The sequence below is a fragment of the Rhinatrema bivittatum genome, chromosome 5 (genome assembly GCF_901001135.1).
Source record: "Rhinatrema bivittatum chromosome 5, aRhiBiv1.1, whole genome shotgun sequence".
In the NCBI taxonomy this organism is placed as follows: Eukaryota; Metazoa; Chordata; class Amphibia; order Gymnophiona; family Rhinatrematidae; genus Rhinatrema; species Rhinatrema bivittatum.
The window spans coordinates 100,900,886-100,922,027 of record NC_042619.1 but is presented as its reverse complement, the minus strand read 5'-3'; the positions used below and the strand labels follow the sequence as shown (position 1 = coordinate 100,922,027).

General features: G+C 42.4%; 1 protein-coding gene across 1 annotated transcript in view; it reads right to left on the bottom strand.

Annotated features, from left to right (window-relative positions):
* The window catches only part of BRCA2 (BRCA2 DNA repair associated), a 217,973-nt gene that overhangs the window by 33,321 nt on the left and 163,510 nt on the right, over window positions 1-21,142 (bottom strand). The window contains 1 exon segment of the mRNA XM_029603169.1: window positions 15,835-15,956. Coding sequence (XP_029459029.1) covers window positions 15,835-15,956 — 122 coding nt within the window.

The following is a 21,142-nucleotide window of genomic DNA, read 5'->3' as shown; positions in this document are numbered from 1 at the left end:
GCTGGTACGTTGTTTTTTCCTGCAAAGAGAGAGGCGGAGATAATCTGAAGATATCCTTCTGCCCATTCCATAAGTTGGACTATTTCCTATGATACTTGTTGGCTCTTGGTTCCTCCCTGGCGATTGATGTAGGCCACCATCATTTCGTTGTCCGACATCACCTGGACCGCTTGACCCAGTGGTCTGTGGCTGAACTGCAAGCACGCCAACCTGACCATCTGGGCTTCCAAGCAATTGATGTTCCAGAGAGCCTCTTTGGCCCTCCAACGTCCCTGGGCCGTCAGTTCCCGACAGTGAGCTCCCCAAACCTGGAGACTCACATCTGTCGGGAGCACCAACCAGTTCGGGGAGGATAAGGAAACTCCCTTTCTCAGATGAGCCTCCTGCAACCACCACTAGAAGAGTGAGCAGATTTCCATCAGCAAGTGGAGCCAAACCGAAAAGTCCTGAGACTGCGGTTCCAACGAGTCAGCATTGAGCACTGTGCGCCATCGCCCACAGCACCACTTCCAGGGGTGCCGCCAACAAACCGAACACCTGTAGATAGCTCAATATCGACAGGTGGATAGTGTTCACCATCTGACGCACCTGAGATATCAACTTTTGGATCCGTGGGTCTGGTAAAAAAAACCCTTGCCCAGCTTTGTGTCAAAGTGAACTCCCAGATACTCCAATGACTGAGAAGGCTAGAGACTGCTTTTGGCCAGGTTCACCACCCAACTGAGCTCCTGCAGCAAGGAAATAACCTTGTTGGTCACCAGATTGCTCTCTACCAATGACTTGGCCCAAATCAGTCAGTCGTCCAAGTATGGGTGTTCCAGGATCCCATCTTTTCTCAATGCTGCTGCCAAGACCACCATAACCTTGGCAAGTGTTCTGGAGGCGGTGGCCAGACCAAAGGGCAGTGCCCAAATCTGATAATGGCGACACAGCACCGCAAAGCATAAAAAACGTTGGTGCTCCAAATGGATGGGAATATGAAGGTAAGCCTCAGACAGATCCAGGAAGGTCAGAAACTCCCTCAACTGCATGGCCATTATCACAGATTGTAATGTTTTCATATAAAAATCAGTCACCCGAAGAGGACGGTTGACATTCGAGGTCCAGATTGGGACAAAAAGAACCTTCCTTCTTAGGCACAATAAAATAAATGGAATAGCGCCCCATAGTTTCCTGAGAAGTAGGCACGGGAACCACAGCCCTCAGCCGGAGGAGCCTCAGATGCATAAACTCCATTGCCTGCTTCTTCTGCAGAGATGTCAAGGTGACATGAACATGTCCTGAGAAATGCTGCGAAATTCCAGCGTGTAGCCGTACCGTATCACTTCCAAGACCCATTGATCTGATGTGAACTGGACCCACCTCTGATAAAAGAGAGATAGGCGTTCCCCTATCTCCTTCTCCCAAAGGTGGATTGGCAAATCTTCATTGGGAAGCTTGGGACAGTCCATAAGAAATTGCCATGCTGGGTCAGACCAAGGGTCCATCAAGCTCAGCATCCTGTTTCCAACAGAGGCCAAACCAGGCTACAAGAACCTGGCAATTACCCAAACACTAAGAAGATCCCATGCTACTGATGCAATTAATAGCAGTGGCTATTCCCTAAGTAAACTTGATTAATAGCCATTAATGGACTTCTCCTCCAAGAATTTATCCAAACCTTTTTTGAACCCAGCTACACTAACTGCACTAACCACATCCTCTGGCAACAAATTCCAGAGCTTTATTGTGAGTTGAGTGAAAAAGAATGTTCTCCAATTAGTCTTAAATGTGCTACTTGCTAACTTCATGGAATGACCCCTAGTCCTTCTATTATTCGAAAGTGTAAATAACCGAGTCACATCTACTCATTCAAGACCTCTCATGATCTTAAAGACCTCTATCATATCCCCTCTCAGCTGTCTCTTCTCCAAGCTCAACAGCCCCAACTTCTTCAGCCTTTCCTCATAGGGGAGCTGTTCCATCCCCTTTATCATTTTGGTTGCCCTTCTCTATACCTTCTCCATCGCAACAATATCTTTTTTGAGATGTGGCAACCAGAACTGTACACAGTATTCAAGGTGCGGTCTCACCATGGAGCAATATAGAGGCATTATGACATTTATTGTTTTATTAACCATTCCCTTCCTAATAATTTCTAACATTCTGTTTGCTTTTTTGATTGCTACAGCACACTGAGCCAATGATTTTAAAGTATTATCCACTATGATGCCTAGATCTTTTTCCTGGGTGGTAGAACTAATATGGAACCTAACATCGTGTAACAACAGCAAGGGTTATTTTTCCTTATATGCAACACCTTGCACTTGTCCACATTAAATTTCATCTGCCATTTGTATGCCCAATCTTCCAGTCTTGCAAGGTCCTCCTGTAATGTACCACAGTCCGCTTGTGATTTAACTACTCTGAATAATTTTGTATCATCAGCAAATTTGGTTACCTCACTTGTCATATTCCTTTCCAGATCATTTATATATATATATATATATATATATATATATATATATATATAGAAAAGCACCGGTCCAAGTACAGATCCCTGAGGCTGTTTACCCTTTTCCACTGAGAAAATTGACCATTTAATCCTACTCTGTTTCCCGTCTTTTACCCAGTTTGTAACCCACGAAAGGACATTGCCTCCTATCCCATGACTTTTTAGTTTTCTTAGAAGCCTCTCATGAGGGACTTTGGCAAAAGCCTTCTGAAAATCCAAATACACTACGTTTACCGGTTCACCTTTATCCACATGTTTTTAGATTTTAGAATCGTATTGCAGGCGCTGATATTACCGAAGATAGACTACTGCAATGCATTGTTCCTTGGAGTTCCCCTATCTACTATTCGCCCACTGCAATTATTGCAGAATGCTGCGGCTCGATTGGTGGCCAATTCAAATAGATGCGATCACATCTCGCCTGTGTTGATGAAGCTTCATTGGCTCCCGGTACAGTATCGTGTTCAGTATAAGTGTCTTACACTTATCCATAAAGCCATCTATGGTTCTAATTCTGAATGGCTGAATGCCCCTTTACGTGTACATGTACCAGTTCGTAACTTGAGATCAATGGGCCAAGCTTTACTAACCATTCCATCCCCTAAATTGGTGCGCTTGGGATCAGTCAGAGAGAGGTCTCTATCCCTGGCTGGTCCTAAGTTATGGAACTCTCTTCCAGTTGAGATTCGCCTAGAGGATAACCTTGGTAGTTTTAAGAAACAGATAAAGACCTGGCTATTTCAGCAGGCATTTAATTAAGTTAACTGACTTTTCAGGTTATGTGAGTGGATGAAGTGAGGCTCAACCATTAAGTTGGTTTGAGGAATAGGGATTTGGGAGTTGGGGGTAACTTCTTTTTAGGTAATAGAGGCTCATGGGCTCATGGGCTTATTAATTTTAGAATTATTTTAAATATATTAGTTGTTAAAACTGTTTTATTGTTTTAATTTTAAACATAATTTTATGAAATTATTGAAAGAATGTAAATCTAGATAAGTTTATATATGAAATATTGTTATTTTGAATTTGCTACTGCAAATTCGACAATTGTAAACCGGCTTGACATGTATTTGAAAGTCGGTATATAAAGTTGCTTAAATAAATAAATATTAAACCCTTCAAAAAAATGAAGCAGATTTGTTAGGCAAGACTTCCCTTGGGTAAATCCATGTTGACTGTGTTCCATTAAACCATGTCTTTCTATATGCGCTACGATTTTGATCTTGAAAATAGTTTCCACAATTTTTCCCGGCACTGAAGTCAGGCTCACTGGTCTATAGTTGCTCGGATCGCCCCTGGAACCTTTTTTAAATATTGGGGTTACATTGGCCACCCTCCAGTCTTCAGGTACAAAGGATGATTTTAATGATAGGTTACAAATTTTAACTAATAGATCAGAAATTTCATTTTATAGTTCCTTCAGTACCCTAGGTTGCATACCATCCAGTCCAAGTGATTTGCTACTCTTTAGTTTGTCGATCTGGCCTACTACATCTTCCAGGTTCATAGTGATTTCGTTCAGTTCGGCTGTCGTGGTACACGTGGGCACCAACGACATAGGAAAATGTGGGAGGGAGGTTCTGGAAGCCAAATTTAGGCTCTTAGGTAGAAAGATTAAATCCAGAACCTCCAGGGTAGCATTCTCTGAAATGCTCCCTGTTCCACGCGCAGGTCACCAGAGGCAGGCAGAGCTCCGGAGTCTCAATGCGTGGATGAGACGATGGTGCAAGGAAGAGGGATTCAGTTTTGTTAGGAACTGGGGAACCTTTTGGGGAAGGGGGAGTCTCTTCCGAAGGGATGGGCTCCACCTTAACCAGGATGGAACCAGACTGCTGGCGCTAACCCTTAAAAAGGAGATAGAGCAGCTTTTAAACTAGAACAAAGGGGAAAGCCGACAGTCGCTCAGCAGCGCATGGTTCGGAGAGATGTATCTTTAAAGGATACTAATGATGCACTAGAATTAGGGCATCCCGACAGTGAGGTTCCAATAATTAGAAAAGTAGTCCAAATGCCTGTAACTAAAAACTCACCTGAGCTAAAAAATTCTAACTTATCCCTATCAATTAAAAAGCAGAATAAAAATACAATCAAAAAACAAACTTTGAAATGTTTGTATGCTAATGCCAGAAGTCTAAGAAGTAAGATGGGAGAATTAGAATGTATAGCAGTAAATGATGACATAGACTTAATTGGCATCTCAGAGACATGGTGGAAAGAGGATAACCAATGGGACAGTGCTATACCGGGGTACAAATTATATCGCAATGACAGAGAGGAGCAGTCGGGAGGAGGTGTGGCGCTTTATGTCCGGGATGGCATAGAGTCCAACAGGATAAACATCCTGCATGAGACTAAATACAAAATTGAATCTTTATGGTTAGAAATCCCTTGTGTATCAGGGAAGACTACAGTGATAGGGGTATACTACCGTCCACCTGGTCAAGATGGTGAGATGGACAGTGAAATGCTAAGAGAAATTAGGGAAGCCAACCAAATTGGTAGTGCAGTAATAATGGGAGACTTCAATTACCCCAATATAGACTGGGTAAATGTATCATCGGGTCACGCTAGAGAGATAACGTTCCTGGATGGAATAAATGATAGCTTTATGGAGCAAATGGTTCAGGAACCGACGAGAGAGGGAGCAATTTTAGATCTAATTCTCAGTGGAGCACAGGACTTGGTGAGAGAGGTAACGGTGGTGGGGCCGCTTGGCAATAGTGATCATAATATGATCAGATTTGATTTAATGACTGGAAAAGGAACAGTGTGCAAATCCAAGGCTCTCGTGCTAAACTTTCAAAAGGGAAACTTTGATAAAATGAGAAAAATTGTTAGAAAAAAACTGAAAGGAGCAGCTACAAAAGTAAAAAATGTCCAAGAGGCGTGGTCATTGTTAAAAAATACCATTCTAGAAGCACAGTCCAGATGTATTCCACACATTAAGAAAGGTGGAAAGAAGGCAAAACGATTACCGGCATGGTTAAAAGGGGAGGTGAAAGAAGCTATTTTAGCCAAAAGATCTTCATTCAAAAATTGGAAGAAGGATCCAACAGAAGAAAATAGGATAAAGCATAAACATTGGCAAGTTAAATGTAAGACATTGATAAGACAGGCTAAGAGAGAATTTGAAAAGAAGTTGGCTGTAGAGGCAAAAACTCACAGTAAAAACTTTTTTAAATATATCCGAAGCAGAAAGCCTGTGAGGGAGTCAGTTGGACCGTTAGATGATCGAGGGGTTAAAGGGGCACTTAGAGAAGATAAGGCCATCGCGGAAAGATTAAATGATTTCTTTGCTTCGGTGTTTACTGAAGAGGATGTTGGGGAGGTACCCGTAATGGAGAAGGTTTTCATGGGTAATGATTCAGATGGACTGAATCAAATCACGGTGAACCTAGAAGATGTGGTAGGCCTGATTGACAAACTGAAGAGTAGTAAATCACCTGGACCGGATGGTATACACCCCAGAGTTCTGAAGGAACTAAAAAATGAAATTTCAGACCTATTAGTAAAAATTTGTAACTTATCATTAAAATCATCCATTGTACCTGAAGACTGGAGGATAGCAAATGTAACCCCAATATTTAAAAAGGGCTCCAGGGGCGATCCGGGAAACTACAGACCGGTTAGCCTGACTTCAGTGCCAGGAAAAATAGTGGAAAGTGTTCTAAACATCAAAATCACAGAACATATAGAAAAACATGGTTTAATGGAACAAAGTCAGCATGGCTTTACCCAGGGCAAGTCTTGCCTCACAAATCTGCTTCACTTTTTTGAAGGAGTTAATAAACATGTGGATAAAGGTGAACCGGTAGATATAGTATACTTGGATTTTCAGAAGGCGTTTGACAAAGTTCCTCATGAGAGGCTTCTAGGAAAAGTAAAAAGTCATGGGATAGGTGGCGATGTCCTTTCGTGGATTGCAAACTGGCTAAAAGACAGGAAACAGAGGGTAGGATTAAATGGGCAATTTTCTCAGTGGAAGGGAGTGGACAGTGGAGTGCCTCAGGGATCTGTATTGGGACCCTTACTGTTCAATATATTTATAAATGATCTGGAAAGAAATACGACGAGTGAGATAATCAAATTTGCAGATGACACAAAATTGTGCAGAGTAGTTAAATCACAAGCAGATTGTGATAAATTGCAGGAAGACCTTGTGAGACTGGAAAATTGGGCATCCAAATGGCAGATGAAATTTAATGTGGAAAAGTGCAAGGTGATGCATATAGGGAAAAATAACCCATGCTATAATTACACGATGTTGGGTTCCATATTAGGTGCTACAACCCAAGAAAGAGATCTAGGTGTCATAGTGGATAACACATTGAAATCGTCGGTTCAGTGTGCTGCGGCAGTCAAAAAAGCAAACAGAATGTTGGGAATTATTAGAAAAGGAATGATGAATAAAACGGAAAATGTCATAATGCCTCTGTATCGCTCCATGGTGAGACCGCACCTTGAATACTGTGTACAATTCTGGTCGCCGCATCTCAAAAAAGATATAATTGCGATGGAGAAGGTACAGAGAAGGGCTACCAAAATGATAAGGGGAATGGAACAACTCCCCTATGAGGAAAGACTAAAGAGATTAGGACTTTTCAGCTTGGAGAAGAGACGACTGAGGGGGGATATGATAGAGGTGTTTAAAATCATGAGAGGTCTAGAACGGGTAGATGTGAATCGGTTATTTACTCTTTCAGATAGTAGAAGGACTAGGGGACACTCCATGAAGTTAGCATGGGGCACATTTAAAACTAATCGGAGAAAGTTCTTTTTTACTCAACGCACAATTAAACTCTGGAATTTGTTGCCAGAGAATGTGGTTCGTGCAGGTAGTATAGCTGTGTTTAAAAAAGGATTGGATAAGTTCTTGGAGGAGAAGTCCATTACCTGCTATTAGGTTCACTTAGAGAATAGCCACTGCCATTAGCAATGGTTACATGGAATAGACTTAGTTTTTGGGTACTTGCCAGGTTCTTATGGCCTGGATTGGCCACTGTTGGAAACAGGATGCTGGGCTTGATGGACCCTTGGTCTGACCCAGTATGGCATTTTCTTATGTTCTTATGTTCTTACTCATCACCCCTGAAAACCATCTCCGGAACTGGTATCTCCCCAACATCCTCATTAGTAAACACGGAAGCAAAGAATTCATTTAGTCTTTCTGCAATGGGCTTTTCTTCCCTAACAGCCCCTTTAACCCCTCGGTCGTCTAATGGTCCAACCGACTCCCTCACAGGTTTCTTGCTTCGGATATATTTTAAAAAGTTTTTATTATGAGTTTTTGCCTCTATGGCCAACTTCATTTCAAATTCTCTCTTCGCCTGTCTTATCAATGTTTTACACTTAACTTGATAATGCTTATGTTTTAACCTATTTTCTTCAGATGGATCCTTCTTCCAATTTTTAAAGGATGTTTTTTTGGCTAAAATAACCTCTTTCACCTCACCTTTTAACCATGACGGTAATCGTTTTGCCTTCTTTCCACCTTTCTTAATGTGTGGAATACATATGGACTGCGCCTCTATGATTGTATTTTTAAACAATGTCCAAGCCTGTTGAAAATACAATCCTAGAGGCACAGTCCATATGTATTCCACACATTAAGAAAGGTGGAAAGAAGACAAAACGATTACCGTCATGGTTAAAAGGTGAGGTGAAATAGGCTATTTTAGCCAAAAAAAAATCCTTTAAAAATTGGAAGAAGGATCCATCTAAAAAAAATAGGTTAAAACATAAGCATTATCAAGTTAAGTGTAAAACATTGATAAGACAGGCTGTCTGGGACGAAAGGACTGAGACCTACCAAAAGGCCGAGTCCCCTGAAAGTTCGAGTTTCTGTAGGGACGATAATACTGGGAATCCCCGAGACGACCCCTCAGAAAAGGGGCACTGCAATTGCTTCTTATCCTCCGGTATCTGGGGAACTGGAGATTCACCCCACTTACTGGCCAGCTTTTCCAACGCGCTCCCAAAGAAAAGTGACCCTTTATTTTATTTATTTATTTATTATTTATTTATTTAGAACCTTTTCTATACCGTCGTTAAGCTAGTTGCCGTCACAACGGTTCACAATAAGGCACATAATTTCAAACTTAAATGTGTTGAATTATATTCACTAAACAGGTGCCATCAAATACTGTAACATAGTTTCATATTAAATATTACTTAGTGGTTGTGATAAGTCATGTCTACTTTAAGTATATCGGCTATATGATAAATTAACACTTAAGTCTGGTCCTCTGTGGTTGCAATCTAATAGAGGTAAAGTAAAATAAAATATATACACACACACACACCATTCGAGTAAACTGATGTGTGTGCGTGGGAGTTCTTCGGACTGCATCATAGAAACATAGAAATGACGGCAGAAGAAGACCAAATGGCCCATCCAGTCTGCCCAGCAAGCTTCACACATTTTTTTCTCTCATACTTATCTGTTTCTCTTAGCTCTTGGTTCTATTTCCCTTGCACCCCCACCATTAATGCAGAGAGCGGTGATGGAGCTGCATCCAAGTGAAATATCTAGCTTGATTAGTTAGAGGTAGTAGGGGCAGTAACCGCCGCAATAAGCAAGCTACACCCATGCCCATTTGTTTTTACCCAGATTATGTTATACAGCCCTTATTGGTTGTTTATCTTCTCCCCTGCCGTTGAAGCAGGGAGCTATGCTGGATATGCATCGAACGTGAAGTATCAGGCACATTTGGTTTGGGGTAGTAACCGCCGTAACAAGCCAGCTACTCCCCGCTTTGTGAGTGTGAATCCTTTTTTCTTCTCACCTGCCGTTGAAGCAGAGAGCTCTGCTGGATGTGTGAAGTAACAGTTTTTCTTCTCCCCTGCCGTTGAAGCAGAGAACTATGCTGGAGATGCATTGAAAGTGAAGTATAAGAATGGAGTGATCAAGCTAGTTGAAATGCATCAGGAATAGAGGAAGGTGGAGGTAGTAATTTGGTTATTTGGTTTGGGGTAGTAACCGCCGTGACAAGCCAGCTACTCCCGTCTTTGTGAGTGCAAATCCTTTTTTCCACATTTCCTCTTGCTGTTGAAGCTTAGAGTGATGTTGGAGTCACAGTAACCATGTGTATGTTTATTGAATAAGGGTATTGTCTCCAGGCAGTAGCCATCATTCTGGCGAGTCACCTACTCTTCATTGGCGGCCTCTTGACTTTATGGATCCACAGTGTTTATCCCACGCCCCTTTGAAGTCCTTCACAGTTCTGGTCTTCAGCACTTCCTCCGGTAGGGCATTCCAGGCATCCACCACCCTCTCCGTGAAGAAATACTTCCTGACATTGGTTCTGAATCTTCCTCCCTGGAGCTTCAAATCGTGACCCCTGGTTCTGCTGATTTTTTTCTTATGGTAAAGGTTTGTCGTTGCCTTTGGATCATTAAAACCTTTCAAGTATCTGAAAGTCTGTATCATATCACCTCTGCTCCTCCTTTCCTCCAGGGTGTACATATTTAGATTCTTCAATCTCTCCTCGTACGTCATCCGATGAAGATCCTCCACCTTCCTGGTCGCCCTTCTCTGTACCGCTTCCATCTTGTCTTTGTCTTTTTGTAGATACGGTCTCCAGAACTGAACACAGTACTCCAGGTGAGGCCTCACCAAGGACTTGTACAAGGGAATAATCACTTCCCTTTTCTTACTCGATATTCCTCTCTCTATGCAGCCCAGCATTCTTCTGGCTTTTGCTATCGCCTTGTCGCATTGTTTCGCAGACTTCATATCATTTGACACTATCACCCCAAGGTCCCTCTCCTGCTCCGTGCACATCAGCCTTTCCCCCCCCATCGAATACAGTTCATTCGGATTTCCACTCCCCATATGCATGACTTTGCACTTCTTGGCATTGAATCTCAGCTGCCATATCTTCGACCACTCTTCCAGTTTCCTTAGATCCCGTCTCATTCTCTCCACTCCTTCCGGCGTGTCCACTCTGTTGCAGATCTTAGTGTCATCCGCAAAAAGACAAACCTTACCTTCTATCCCGTCCGCAATGTCACTCACAAAGATATTGAACAGGACCGGTCCCAACACCGATCCTTGCGGTACACCACTTAAAACCGCTCTCTCTTCAGAGAAGGTTCCATTTACCATCACACATTGTCTTCTGTCCGTCAACCAATTTGCAATCCAGGTCACCACCTCGGCACTCACTCCTAAGCTTCTCGTTTTATTCACCAGTCTCCTGTGCGGAACCGTATCAAAAGCTTTGCTGAAATCCAAGTATATGACATCGAGCGCTCTTCCTTGATCCAATTCCTTGGTTACCCAGTCAAAAAAGTCGATCAGATTTGTCTGACAGGATCTTCCCCTGGTGAATCCATGTTGCCTCTGGTCCATCAATTCTCCGGACTGTAGATAGTTCACTATTCTCTCTTTCAGCAGAGACTCCATTACTTTTCCCACCACCGAAGTGAGGCTAACCGGTCTGTAGTTGCCAGCCTCCTCCCTGTTCCCACTCTTGTGAAGCGGGACCACCACCGCTCTTCTCCAATCTCTCGGCACCACTCCCGTTTCTAGGGATCTATTGAACAGGTCACACAGCGGACCCGCCAGAACATCTCTGAGCTCCCTCAATATCCTTGGATGAATCCCATCAGGCCCCATGGCTTTGTCCACTTTCAGGTTCTTTAGCTCTTCCCACACATTTTCTACTGTAAAAGGATTTTCATCTATTCCACTTTCCTCCAGTTTTTTGTTGTGTAGAGATGGTCCTTCTCCAGGGTCTTCTTTAGTGAACACAGAGCTGAAGTATTCGTTTAATATTTCTGCCATTTCTTTGTCTGTCTCCACACATTGATCTTGATCATTACCACCTTTCAATTTCACTATACCACTTTGGACCTTTCTCTTTTCGCTGATGTATCTGAAAAATGTTTTGTCACCATTTTTTATCTCCTTGGCAATCCTCTCTTCCGCTTGATTTTTTGCCAACTTGATTGTTTTTTTCGTCTCCCTCAGTTGATTCAAATATTCTTCTTTGTGCTCCTCCCTTTGGGATCCTTTATATTTCTTGAAAGCTGTTCTTTTAGCTTTAATTTTGTCAGCCACCTCCTTTGAGAACCAGATAGGTTTCAATTTTCTTTTGCTTTTCTTTATGTTTCTAACATATAGAGCAGTTGCCTTGGTGATTGCTCCTTTTAGATTGGTCCACTGCTGATCCACATCTCTCTCGTTCTCCCATCCTTTAAGTTCTTCCTCCAGGTACTTTCCCATTTCCTCAAAGTCTGTGTTTTTGAACTGTAAAACTCGGGTCTTTGTGGTTCTTTTCCCTATTCTATTAGTGATATTAAACCATACCGTTTGATGATCACTGCTGCTGAGGTGGGCGCCCACCTGGACATCTGAGACATTATCTGCATTAGTGAGCAATAAGTCGAGTATAGCACCTTCTCTCGTGGGTTCCAACACCATTTGTTTGAACAAAGATTCTTGCATGGCATCCATTATTGCTCTACTATTTTTAGTTTCTGCAGATGGGATTTTCCAGTCTACATCTGGCATATTAAAGTCACCCACGATCACCACTTCTCCCTTCCTACCTATCTTATGGATGTCTTCAATCAGATCTCTGTCCAGCTCTTCCTTTTGGTTTGGAGGCCTGTAAACCACTCCAATATAAATGGACACTGCGTCATCTTTTTTTAGGTCGACCCATAGAGCTTTTACCCCAACTTCCTTGTAGCTCAGATGCTTGGATGTTGTTTCTGACAAAGAGCCACACCTCCCCCTTTTCTATCCTTTCTGTCCTTCCTTAACAAGTTGTAGCCTGGTATTGTTGTATCCCATTCATGAGATTCTGTGAACCATGTTTCTGTGATAGCAACAATGTCCAACTCTGCCTCAGCCATTAGGGCCTGCAGATCTGGGATTTTATTTCCCAAACTATGAGCATTTGTGGTCATAGCCTTCCAGGTACTCTCTTTTAGGTTATTGCTTTTCCTGGACTCCTTATGAGATATTAGTTGAGATTTGTTATTCACTTTACTCTTTCTGTTTGTAGTTGTGCCACTGTTGACAGAGTTATCCATCTCAATTAGATTTTTCTTTTGGTTATGGATCTTGAAATACTGCATGCATTGTGTTTTTTCTCTCTTTTCTGGTAATACTGCAATGTTTTTCTCAAGAACTTCCTCAGTTTTTAATATAGAGAAGGCTTGTTCTTTTTGCATTTGGTACATTGTGTGTCTCCTCATCACAGGTCTAATTCTACCAGAGCCCACTGTCTTCCTGGATTTTAAAGAATTTTTTAATGACTTGTTTGAGTGGGGGGGGTATACCTGTTGGCTGCTCATCTGTCAAGAATGGGTGACTGTGGGTTCTACCTGAGCCTAATGGATCTCCTTTTCTTGACTCCTGGTTTTTCCGTGATATTGGGGAATTATTATCTGAGTAATGCAATGTGGGTGTACTACCTTTAATTGAAGCTAATTGAGCTTTTATCTCAGTCAGCTCCATTTTCAAGGAAGAGAGTTGTGCACAAATTGGGCAAGCTCTAAGTTTCCAGATGCTTTCCCTCAGAATAAAGGCTCCACAGCATTTTTGTAAGATTAGCCTTGAAGGCTGCGTCAGCTAACCAATTCCACAACCATAGCTGACGTCTGGCCACCATTACTGAAGCCACTCCTCTGGCACAGGTATGGACCAAATTACAGCCCACGTCTGCCAAAAAGGTGGCAGCGGTTTACATAACTGCTCTGGAATTCACCCCTGAATCATCCAGAGAAGAGAGAAGCAGACAAGAACACACCACAAGAGCGCAACAAGAAGCAATGTGCAAGGTCAACGCCACTGTATCAAAGGCCTGATTAAGCATAGATTCAATCCACCTATCATACACATCCTTCTAGGCCGTTCCTCCCTCCACGGGATAGTCATCTGTTTAGATACGGCGCAGACAAGCTCATCCACTTTAGGAAATTGCAAACACTTACGCACAGCTGGATCCAGAGGGTATAGGCCTTCCAATGCCCGTGGCCCTTTGAAACTTGCTTCTGGGGCGTCCCATTGAAGATCAATCAATTCTTGAATGGCGTCCATAACAGGAAAAAATCAAGAGGCTTTATGCAAGGAGAGCAAAATGGGATTCTTCTTAGGCTGACATGGAATCTGCCCCAAGCACTCCCAGCATCTTCAATGTCTGGGAAATCAGGATCGGTAGTTCATCTCTATGAAAGAACTGAAACTTGGTTTGATACGGCTTCAAACCAGGAGGAATTGCACCATCTTCCAAGGAATCAGGATCCGCCTTATCATCCATGCCATCTGGGTCCCCACCGGGGATACCTGTGGTGAACAGAGGTGTGCCATGGCACTTAACCGTATGGTTGGAAGAGGGAGTGGCCACCCACTGAGGGTCCGACCTGACCGGAGCAAGTAAAGTGGAGGACAGAGCCTGAACAAAGGCTTGTAAACTATGAAAAAACTCCACCCAAAAAAAGCAGCCAGATCTAGACCAAGCCCAGAAGGTACTGGAGCGGACCCAACTGAACTGCCATCTCCTGCGGAGAAGCCAGTCAAGGGAGTACCAAGATCTAGTGCACTTTTAGCCGAAACTGTAACCAGACTATCATCAGAATGAGAGGATCCAGGTTTAGCAAAATCTGAGGAAGACAACTCTCCCTGATCATCTGAACAGCATTGACACATGTTGGAAGACAAGTAAGGCTGAGAAGCCCTAATATGACAGGCAAAACAAAGAGAAAGGCGCTTAGGCTTCTTGTTTACCGGCGCCATGAGCAGCGATAAATGTGCGTTCAAACAGCTCGCACTTAAAAAGGTTGTGCGCACAATTTAGAAGAAGGAACAGGCAAGGCGCATGCACTCTAGTTTGCCTCACTGGAACGTATCACCACGCTCAAGAAAGTTATGCACAAAAGTCACAGCTAGTGTGGCGCACTTGTGTGCACAGACCAGACGTACTGCACACACCAATGTCCTGTAGAAGGCAGTGAAGCGCAAAAACGCCGCCGCAGCTTACCACGCAGCACACAGAAAAATGCCTACTACAGGGCCTAGCCTACCTGGCCGCTCAACCCGCCAGGCTGCTCAGTTCCCCTAACAGGAGTGGGAATGACGCCGGGATGGCACACTGAGCACGGTGACTGAAGGCAGGCCTAAAAAAAACCTTAAATGTCTCTGTTGGTAAAATTCTTCTCTTTTCTTTTTTAAACTTACCGGAGCTCAGTGCTTACTGGCTGAGTACAGAGATGGTTTCTGGCTGCAGGGGGAGAGAGCATCTGCTGAACCGCCAAAATTGGCCTTCTGCACCCGCTGCCTTTCAGCTGTACAAGCAGCTACGTCCATGCCGGGAACTGGCTACAGGAGCAAGACACGCCTCTGAGGGACCACGGAAATCACCTCAGGAATTCTCAACTGGGGGAGGGACTTTTAGGTATCACCGCAGGAGAGCCGGGCATTTGTTTCTCAATGTAAAATTCTCCTTCAAAATTCACAGCAATCCCCATAGGGAGATGCACGTCCACCATCTGCTGGAGACGGAGAATACTGGCAGGCTGGGGTCCCTGCAGGAGTATATATACTCTGATGTCAGCTTACTCCATCTCCATTTGCTGGCAGGGGAGCATAACCCACTGGTTCTGAATCCAACTGTCTACAGACTAGGAAAACAATTGATTTCTCTGATTCATTCTTAAGGAACATATTTACATAAAAACAAGAATGTCTCACAATTAATCAAAGTCTTCTGTTTTATATTTGAAACCATGAAAAGGACTATTAAAATAGCTGGACTACAATGTTAAAATTTGCCATATAGTTGAACTTTGTTGATAGTCATAGAAAATAAAAGACCTGGTTTGTTAAAAGACATGGCAATAAATCCCACCTATTAATACAACTGTTAAGTTGAAAATTCATATTTGCTTACTTGTAACCATAATTAGGGCTGCAATAACCTCAGATACCAGGTTGCCTAAAATTTGAGGCCTGGTGCCTGATAAAAGAGTTGTGGAGGGGGCCTGGGCCATGAAGAGAAAGTCATTACAGCTGCCACTGACTGGGTCAGGGAGATAAAGTTGTGATGATTATTGCTAGCTGGGCCAGGGAGAGAAGCTGCTATTATCGGCAATCCACTGCCAACAAAAAGAAGCTGTGATAGCTGCTAGTAGGGCCAACGCTGGGGGCAGAAAATTGTTACAACAGCACTGGGGAGGACCTATTTCTGAGCCACAGAAGGAAAATGCTTAGATGAAGGGAGAGAGAATATCTAGAGGGGGGGGGGGGGGAGATGATTTTTAAAAAGCATCTTTTATAAAGATTGTAGGATATTTAGACATAATTCATTAAGATAAGTTCCATATTTTACCTCAAGAGAGCCTGGATCAGATTCATTCTGAATTGCTTCATACAGATCTGCCCCATCTTGTAGAGCATGAATCTGCTGTCTGGTTAGCGTGCGCCGTCTTAATACTCTTCTTTTAACTATAGCTATTACAAAAAAAATACATTCAAATGCACCCTTGGCTGTATGAGAAGGATAAGCATATTCACTATGGATATCCTGAAAACCGGAACTATGTATGGCATTTGAAAACCAGAATTGCTTGTCCCTTTCCTAATGTATTCAAAAGAATGTTCTGCTGATGACCCAATAGAAAAATCTCTATAAGCATTTTTCTTACGGGGACTCTTGCTTTGTATTTATACAAATTGAGTATTACTGTATAGTTTTAGGTTTTAAAATGTGGCCAATTCCAGGAACATGGAAACCCCTTCCCTCAAAAATACAATAATATAAATGCCACAGAAAATAGAGTAAAAAATAGTACAAATCATCAGTAAGCTAATTATTGGAACAAGTTAAAGCAATTTGTCTTTGTCAAGCAAAATTGTCACACATCTAGAGGCATGCTTCAACTGTGCTGTCAACAGAAATATTATGCCACCACAGTTCAGTCAACCAAACAGATCTAATTCTTGGTTAGGTAGTGGTATGTCCCAGGAACATCCCTACAGCGAGACCCCTACTGGTTCAGTCCAGTGTGTACACTAGATAAACAGAAAAAGATCTAGGGAAAGTCTAGAGGTGTGGAGATGGAGCACCAGAACGGAGACTGGTATGGAGGCTCCTAGAACCAACTGATTACCTAGCAGGTCTGTCTGTGCCCAAAATGAGGAGAATGAACTCCAGCCAGAACAACTCAGATTTGAAGTTTTCAGTCCTTGAGCAACATAGTCAGTCTGGGATATCCAAGATTAAGAGACTGCCAAAAGGTAGGACCCTGAATACAGACTTTTGGAGAAAGGAGAGAGTGCTTAAGGCCAGAGGGAAGTAAGCCAGCTGCTTACTTACTCAAATTGTTTCCCAACAGGTGGTGGTAATGCAGGATAGCACAGGGGCAATGAGGCCCAGACGTTAATGGCCTAAGAGGAGAGGCATTATTTCTATTAGTCCAATAAGATTAAGATTGAGGCAAAAAGAGGAATCCAGGTTGTAGTGAATCTTGAAGCCAGTCTATGTTCCACAGCCAAGGCTCCAATTACCCAATACAGGAGTCCAGAGTGAGGGGAAAAAACAGAAGTTAAACCGTAACAATTTGGAACTATATGACAACTCTTAGAGACAATGGAATTGTTCCCTTTATAAATTATAGCACTATTAGTGCAGGATGTGTGATGATATGTATCTATTTTAGAAGAAATTTAAATAAAGGTCAGCCAAGTTGGTAACACAACTTAAGTGTGCTGTGCTATTTTATGTATGCATGTTGGTCCTTATAGAAGTGACAAGGAATCAATATAGTCTCCTGAGGTCTACCACAAGGTGCAGTCTCCAGATCTGCAGGCAGACTTCTCATGCATATTCAATATGGATATCCTGAAAATCCACTTAGCTGGGGGTCCCCCAGGACAGATTTGGGAACCATTGTGCTAAAGCTTAGGAAAAGTTCCTTTAAGTTGACACACAATGTAGTCCCATGATATGGGTGGGACTGTTTTGGAAGCTTACCTTTGAATAGTTCTTTCATAAAAGAGAACGTGAACGGTTTAACTTATTAGGCCCAAAATAGGAAAATTGATTCTTTCCTGCTAATTTTTGTTCCTGGAATACCACAGATCAGTCCAGATGCATGGGTTTTTCTCCCCTACCAGCAGATGGAGACAGAAGAAAAGCTTTACTGACACTGTGCCACTTAAGATAGCGTGCTACCTGCAGTCCCTTAGTATGCCCTGTACCCAAACCAAGATGAGATTAAACCAGAAACAACTTCCCCGCCCAAACACGAGCAGGGGAAAGCTCAAGCCCCCAACCTGGAGCCCTTTTGTCTATAAACGAGATTGAATACTACCAAACCTAAAACAATTTCTTATTATCTACACAAGGAAAGCAAAGCGGTCTTTCCAGAGAGGCAGAGCTCTGGACTGATCTGTGGTATTCCAGAAATGAAAATTGTCAGGTAAGAACCAAATTTCCTTTCCTGTTTATACTCCAGATCAGTCTAGTTGCTTGGGATGTACCCAAGCTAATCCAAACTGGGCGGGAACCTGAAAGACCTGCTTGCAGCACACATTCTCAAAAAACCAGCCGCTTCTGGTGCCCAAATATCCAAGTCTGAAATGTCTTGTGAAAGTGTGTGGAGAAGACCAGATCACCTCCTGACAGATCTCCTGTGAGGAAACCAAGACACTCGGCACAGGACACTGTCTGCACTTTAGTAGAATGGGCTCATAGCCCTCGGGGATCAGATGCTCTTTGCAAACATAAGCTGCCACAATGGTCTTATTTAGCCATCATGGAATGGTAGCTTTAGAAGATTTATTCCCATTGCTTGTTCCACCAAACAGATCAAAGAGGTAATCAGACCTCTGAAAACTACTGGTGACCTTCAAATAGTGCAACAGGACCTGATGCACATGCAACAAGTGAAGCTCCTTCGCATGCATAGAAGAGTTCAAACTCCAAAAAGCGGCAAGTTCAACCATCTGACTGAGGTGAAAAGATGATGATACCTTTGGTAACAAAAGGTATCATGTGAAGAGACACTCCATCCTCTGAAAACTGAAAAGAGAAGGATCCCTAATAGATAATGCTTGAAGCTGTGAAATCCACCTGGCCAAACAAATTGCCACTAGGAAGACCACTTTTAGCGTAAGGTCCTTGAGTGACTCCTTTCTCAACAGAGAACATGCAAAACCTTGAGTGACTCCTTTCTCAACAGAGAACATGCAAAACCAAATTAAGGTTCCAGGAGGGAAACACTTGCCTCAGAGGCCGCAAATATTTAACTTCTGGAAGGAAACAGACTGCATCTGGATGTAAAGCCAGGCATAATCCTTGCACACTACCTCTAAAATAGTCCAAGGCTGCCACCTGGACTCTAACAGAATTGAAAGTAAGCCTTTCACTAGGCCAGTCTGCAAAAAAACAAAAATAAAAACAGACTATGAGACACTGATGCCTGAAGAGGCACAATACCCTTCCTGAAGCACCATGTCTCAAAACCTCTCCACACTCTGACATAAGCCAAAGAAGTGGAAGGTCTCCTAGTCTGCAGTAAGGTTGTAATGACCTCCTCCAAATAGCCTCTCAATCGCAAATGATTCCTTTCCAAAGCCAGCTCGAGAAACAAAAACGAGCCACCTAATCCAAGAAGATTGGCCCTTAATGGAGCAATTTGGAAAGATGTATTTATTTATTTATTTAAAGGCTTTTCTATACCGGAGTTCATGTACTAGTACATACCACTTCGGTTTACACAGAACCGAGATTAGAAAATTACATCAAACAATTGAACAATTAAACAATTAAACAATTACATCAAACAGTTCGGTATAAATATCAAGGCTAACTTTGTAGGAACTTAGAGTTTGAGGTAAGGAGAGAATAGGACCAAGTGGTAACAGAACATTGTAAATAGCTAGATAATAAATACAAATTCTTATAATAAATACAAATGTTTACAGATAAAAGTCTTCATGATAAGTTTATGTCTTCAGAATAAGTGGATACTTGTGACATCTTCAGAATAAGGATTAAGTATACAAGAACTAGCGGTTACTTCTTCAGGATTGTAAACTTCAAAGACTGAGGTTTCATCTGGTTTAAGAGGTGTTGGTGTAGCATGCTCTAAATTTAGCGATTTGGAATGTGAGACCAAGAATACAATTAGGAGTTGTGGCATCAGACCTCTGCTTACCGTGATTATGAAATGTGAGAATGAGTCCTGGACTGGGACGTGGCTCTGAGCGAAACCTTTAAGTGTAGGCTTTTGTAAAGAGCCAGGTTTTGAGTTTCTTTTTGAATGTTCGAGTACACGTTTCAAGACGAATGTCCGTGGGGAGGGCATTCCAATGGAGGGGGCTGGCAGTCGAGAATGTACGTTTCTTGAGTGAGGACTTGGCTGAAGGTACGTGTAAGGTGCCTAAGTATCTGTTTCTGATTGGTCTTGATGACGTGTGTAGACGAAGTGGACAGCTTAGATCTAGAGACGTTTGGGAATGGATGGTCTTGTGTGTTATAGTTAGCACTTTGAACATGATTCTGGATCTGATGGGGAGCCAGTGTAAATGTTTTAGTATGGGTGTTATGTGTTTGACAAGATGACAAAGCCTTAGAGGCTCATCCTCCGCCATCTTTACCAAGTCCGCAAACTACGGTGGACATGGGCATTCTGGATACAAGAGAACTACCTTTGGAATAAACTACTCACAGATCTACGCCAAGAACCATGCCACAAGAAATTTAAACAGAACTTAAAAACATGGCTGTTTAAACAAGCATACAATTTGTGAAATCTATCCATTCAGTCTCTTATATCTTAATATGACATTTATATAATATCTTTTCCTTACATTCAGTTCCTATTTCAATAAAAATTAGCACACCTTTTGGTGACATATATACTTGCAATATACCTACTATTATAGTAATTGACAATTAACTCTGAATTTTCAGGAAATTACATATTCTTTTGCTCTATATTCTCAATCTGTAATATTTGAACTGCTAACTCTGTACTGATACACTTGATCTCCCAGTCATTTACACCACTACTGAATTCTTGTTTAGTTTTTTGTAATTTCACTTTAATTTAATTTATTAGTTATAGTTTTATTGTTATTAACTATGTTTCATTTTATAATTAATTTGGATTGTAAAGCTTGTTGCTAATTTAATGTTCTTTGTAAACCGAGGTGATGTTTGTTAACGAGCCGCGGTATATAAAAATCCTTAAATAAATAAATAAATACATACCTTCTCCAGGTGAGTCTCAACACGCCTTAGCACCCTTCCTATTAGGAGCCAAGGAGGAAACACATACAAAAGAATCCTGGACAGCCACGGGAGAACAAGAGCGAGGAGACCTTCTGCTCTGACTTCCCGTCTGCAACTTAAAAAGCAGTGTTCTTTGGCATTCTGCTTCGATAACATCAAGTCCAGCTGAGGAATGCCCCACATGGATTGAATAATTGCCATTGTGTCTTCTGCCAGCTTCCATCCTCCGGGGTCCAGTACCTGCCAGCTAAGAAAGTCTGCTTGAACGTTACCTACCCTAGTGACATGAGATGCTGCCAGGGCTACAAGGTGCTGCTCTGTCCAGATGAAAAGCTCCTGGGTCTCCTGAGACACCATGAGATTCCTGGTCCACCCTTAGTGGTTGATATAAGCTACT